The sequence below is a fragment of the Microchirus variegatus genome, assembly GCF_963457635.1.
Source record: "Microchirus variegatus genome assembly, chromosome: 20".
Taxonomy (NCBI): domain Eukaryota; kingdom Metazoa; phylum Chordata; class Actinopteri; order Pleuronectiformes; family Soleidae; genus Microchirus; species Microchirus variegatus.
The window spans coordinates 107,501-112,961 of NC_139821.1; the positions used below are offsets into that span (position 1 = coordinate 107,501).

At 38.8% G+C, this 5,461-nt stretch overlaps 1 protein-coding gene across 3 annotated transcripts in view; it reads left to right on the top strand.

Annotated features, from left to right (window-relative positions):
* Positions 1 to 4,416, top strand: part of otud7b (OTU deubiquitinase 7B) — a 19,295-nt gene extending 14,879 nt beyond the window's left edge. For all 3 annotated transcript variants that reach the window (XM_083906879.1, XM_083906881.1, XM_083906880.1), the window contains exon 12: positions 1 to 4,416. This exon is cut by the window's left edge. In XM_083906879.1, coding sequence (XP_083763005.1) covers positions 1 to 128 — 128 coding nt within the window. In that variant the 3' untranslated portion in view covers positions 129 to 4,416.
* Positions 4,417 to 5,461: the final 1,045 nt, after the last annotated feature.

A 5,461-nucleotide genomic window follows, 5' to 3' on the forward strand; every position in this document is an offset into this window, starting at 1 on the left:
AGTCCAGCCGCTGTCGGACACCCAGCTGCAACTACTACGGACACCCGGAAACGGGCAACTACTGCTCCTACTGTTACCGCGAAGAGCTGAAGAAGAGGGAGACGGAAGCAACCATCCACAGGTTCTGAGAGGACCTGACGTCGTCCAGTGGCCTTAACAGTCAAAATAAATGATGGTAGAAAAGCCGCTGAGAAAGTCAAGCAGCTGCTTCCTGTTTCTGCTGTGTCACTTCCTGAAGTCACAGGAAGTGAATAAGAAGGTTTGACTGTGGCGGCTGGACCTTAGTGAGTCTTAGTGAGTCTTAGTGAGCGTACAATAAACCAACTGCACTTCTGTTACATGTTGATGTGGCTCTTATGCAGGTGTTCTGTATGAGTGTGTGTGTGTGTGTGTGTGTGTGTGTGTGTGTGTGTCAGCTGCAGGCTCTCCTCCTTTATTTAAAGCCTTGCCATTGTCTCCATCTAGTGGAGAGAATGTATACAGCAGGCGCCATATTTAATAGTGTGCATGCACAAGTAAACAACCAGTCAGAGACAGTGATGATGCAAACAGACGTGGATTAAAGGGCACTTCAGTCTTTTCTCAAATGTTCTATCAGTTACTGAGACGTTATCATAGAATCTCAATGAAAACAAAAACGTCTGAAGTCACATGTTTGAGTGTGAGTTCATTGTTACACACATTTTACACACTACTGTTACTAGATGCTTGCCTCATATGTACACGGTTGAATTGGTAACCATTCACAGAATGCAAATTGCAACTAGCGTGCAATGCTAATGAGTTAGCATCGATCTGCGGGCCGCCGTGGTGCTAATGTAACAGACTGCTACACAAACATGTACATGCTAATGTGTGCACAGCGTCGTTCACGTATACATACAGTGGATGAGGATTCAGAGCAATCGGTCATGTGACAACGCTCACATACTGTTCCCAAAGGTATTTATTTTATTTTGAAAGGGTCTTCCTGTTTCTACACCATTTAATGCATGACCACACACTACGTCAAAGACTCTGTTCAGACCTGGTTTTAACGTCGGTCCTGGACGATCACAGTGAGAGCATCACATCATCAATGTGATCACAACATGAACACACATCACATCATCAATGTGATCACAACATGAACACACATCACATCATCAATGTGATCACAACATGAACACACATCACATCATCAATGACACAAATCAAATACAAGTCATTTCAGAGTGAATGTTGATGCACGCTCTCGATGCTAAGCTAATGTAAGGATGGACTTAGGCTGTGGTGATGATTTTACTGAATCAAAAAAAGAGCTTGATTGATTTCACTTTTAGATCGCATCATCATCATCATCATCATCTTTCCTCAGCCCAAAAGAAGAAAAGTTCAGTGGAGGCTCTCACGGTGTTAGCATTGAAGCATTGAAGCTAGCATTGTTGCCTCACAGCCAGAAGGTCACAGGTTTGACCCTTTTCTGTCTTTGTGGTGGAGCTTCATTAGTGATGTGTTACAGCAGTGCGTGTAGAGCACTGATTCATTAGTGATACAGCAGCGTGTGTAGAGCACTGATTCATTAGTGATACAGCAGCGCGTGTAGAGCACTGATTTATTAGTGATACAGCAGCGTGTGTAGAGCACTGATTTATTAGTGATACAGCAGCGCGTGTAGAGCACTGATTTATTAGTGATACAGCAGCGCGTGTAGAGCACTGATTCATTAGTGATACAGCAGCGCGTGTCAAGCACTGATTCATTAGTGATTGTTTCTCTGACGTTAAAACCAGGTCTGATTGAAGATGTCGAGTTTCTGAACGGAGAATGTTCTCTTGTTGTCAGTTTGTAGGATGTAATGTGATGTGTCGCCCCCTCCTGGACGACACTAACATTGACACCGCACTGACGGATTGTTATGAAACGACAAAACCTCAGCGCTTCGGCGGTTTGAAGAAGGAGTTCATTGTCAGACAAACGTTAGCGTCGTGTTGAAGCTGATTGGTTTGGTCCACCACAGCAGATCTTCTGAAGGGTTTCTCTGCTGCAGCTACAGTCCAGTCTCTCAAACACTTGAAATATTCTTAGCGTTCTTAGTGTTTTCTTACCTGTGATTCATGCCTCGTCCACACGTAGTCGAGGGTATTTGTAAAAACAGACATTTTCTGCTGTTGTTTTTGTGAAGATATTTTTAATATCTCCATGTACTGAACTGAACAAAGTGACACAGATTAGTTAGAGGTGAGATAAGAACTCAGTCTGCGTCAAACCTCAGACTCATCAGTGTGTGGATGAACGTGATCTGTAAAAACATCTGTAAAAGTTTCCATGTGGATGAACGACATAAACAACAGCTGAGAACTCTGTTTTTAATGATATCAGTTACATGTGGACAAGACAGTTTCAGGTCTTCACTCTTCTGATTCTGATTCTGATTGGATTTGATTCTGAACTTGTTTTGGTGCACAGGCTTTACGCTGCTGCTGCTGTTGTTGTTGTTGTTGTTGTTGTTGTTGTTGTTGTGTGCACTAAGACAAGTTTTTGTCCTGAAATCACAGTGATGACAACATGAGGTAACTTTAACAATTAGAATCTTGGATTCTAACCCTTGAGGATATGAATCAAACACAAGTTACAGACTGAAGTTTTTCTTTGTTCTCTTTAAAAGGTTAAAAAACTTTGCTCCTTTTTGCACAAATTGAAGCACTTTGCAGACGTGGGTGGATTAATTCTGCTTATCTCTGTTCACCATCTCAATCTTAATCTGTCTTAATCTATCTCAATCTCCTAGTTGCCTTTTTAAAAACCTTTGTCCTCGAGCTTCACGTTAGCTTCACGTTCTTCGTCTGCCGTTTTTACGACGACCCCAAATCTGTCGGAATGATTTCACTTTTCAACTTAATGTTGAAATGATTGTTTAAAGGTGCAGTGTGTGAAATGTTACTGCATCAAAACTGAAAACATGTTACTGTAACAACAATATAATCATTATAATAATAATATAAACTCCTTTTAAACTTTTACACACTGCACCTTTAAATTGTGTCATTTGTGATTTTGCTCACGTGGACGAAATCACTTTGTTTTCCTGTTTGAGCGCGACTCAAACTGACGGTTTTTATTCTTTATATTAGAAAAGCACAACGTAGTATGCAATTCACTGCCTTGCCCAGTAGAGGGCATCCTTGTTTAGTTTCTTCTTCTTATATCTTTGAGTTTGTGCCCGAAAATACAACCAAAAATGACCTAAATAAGAAATCCCTGAGAAACAGTATTTTCTGTTCTTTTAAAGAAACGCTAACGCTCCAACGACAATAAAAACAGGTTTTAACACGATTTTCCCCAAGAAAACATTTGCTGTGTTTTTGAGTGTGTGTGTGTGCGTGTGTGTCAACAGGCCACACCTGTATATATTTTTTATTTGTATTTAAGATGAAGACAAAATGTGTTACGTGTTATTTTTCTAAGCCCAAAGGTTTTTCAGTGTTTTTAAAAAGGACAAGAATGTTTGTTGTTGGAAATGAACGCACGTGTTGATGAAGATGAAGATGATGATGATGATGATGATGATGATGATGATGATGAAGATGATGATGATGATGATGATGATGATGATGATGTTGTTGAAGCCTCAGATTCTCCAGGCTCTCACTGCAAACTCATTCTCTTTAAAGCTGACCTAACAAGATACACTTTGACAACATATATATGTATGTATATATACATATACATATACATATAAATATACATGTATATAAACATGTATATTTCTAGTGAGATGTGTTATTTTGGATAGGTTTCCTGCTGGTTGAGGATGTTCTTTGTCACATGGCTGATGTTTGGCTTTTGTTTCTCTTTGGATTTTAATTTCTACCATTTTACCATTTTTGTTTGAAATCAACACAAAACCACGTCCTGGACTAAGAGAGAGGATCAGATCAGGATCAGGATCAGATCAGGATCAGATCAGATCAGGATCAGGATCAGGGCCACGCCATCTTTTTTTGGAATAGACAGAATCTCAGAATTCTGAATTTTCTCTCAAATTTCTTTGTGAAAAAAAAGAGATTAAAGGTGAGAATTGTGAGGTTCTGGTTTTAGTCTCAGATTACTGACCTGAAGTTTCTAACAATTCAAGTTACTATTCAGTTTCTATGTATATGTATATATGTATATATATATACAATTTTGTTTCTAAAATAATGTTCCCACGTGGTTCTAATCCTTATCCTAATCCTCTTCCTGAACTGGACTCATGACTGTCAGGTTCCCTCTGAACCAGGACCAGGTTTCTGCTCCGTGATCTTCATCATGAAGTCTTCAACACTTGAGTCTGAGACGTGAACTGTTGCATGGAAACAGGATTAAACTCAATCTGTGCATTATTTCATTAGATTTTGTCTTTGACTACGGCTGTGACAGAGCAATCTGGACCTTATGTTAGGTTATTATTATTATTATTATTGTTGTTGTTGTTGTTAATAATAATAATAATAATAATAACAACAATAATAATATTTTTGCACCGTTTGAATAAATTCTCATTGTAATTGAAGAATCCATTGTTTTTTTGTCTGAGTTTGTCATTAATAAGAAAATAATACTCATATATATTTAAATGTTATTCATAGATATAATGTATTATTATGTACAGGTCAAGTGTTTGACACCTTCTCTGCGTTTAATAGGATCTGAAAATGACATGAACGTAAAACGATGGTTTATTTATTCTTCATCAGCTGAGTCCTTGTGTATTTGCCTTTAACCTTGATGCATTATACATATTTGAGAAATGTGAGCCCCTAATGTAATATTCAAGGCTTTACATGGGCTCACAAATCCAGACCTCGCTCTGTTATCGTTCACTCTGCTGTCGAACAGACAAACTCAACTCTGTTTGTTTGTTTTATTTGTTTCATAAATGACTCTTGGTTTAATTTGACGAGTTCAGATGAGAAGAGGAGGAGCCAATCACGTCGCAGCGTTCTTATCGTAACAGGATCCACAAACGAAGGTACTGTTTTATTATAAAAGCTGTACGACTGCAATAATCCATCAGCCTTTCGTTTGATTCAAAATGAGACAGTTCTTTTGTATACATATACATATATGTATATGTATATAAATATACGTATATATATATATATACGTATATATATATATATATATATATATATATCCGCTCTGATGATTCTTTCTCCAGGACTCACCAAACTTCCTGTGCACATCAGGACTGATTTTAATCTGACTAAGTTTTTAGACAATCTGATGAATTTTGCAGGAATGACAAATTAAAGCTGCTAGCAGCAGTGTGCGGGTCCTCACGGCCGCCATGCTGCCAGCAGGTGGCGCTATGGCCTAGTCTCAGTTTTCATTTTCCAGGCCGTCTCTCGTCTCATGAGTGAAGTTTTGAGCAGATCGGTCGATGCGTGGCGAAGTAACAGGCCCACTTCCTGTAACAATGGCTGACTTCCTGTTGAGT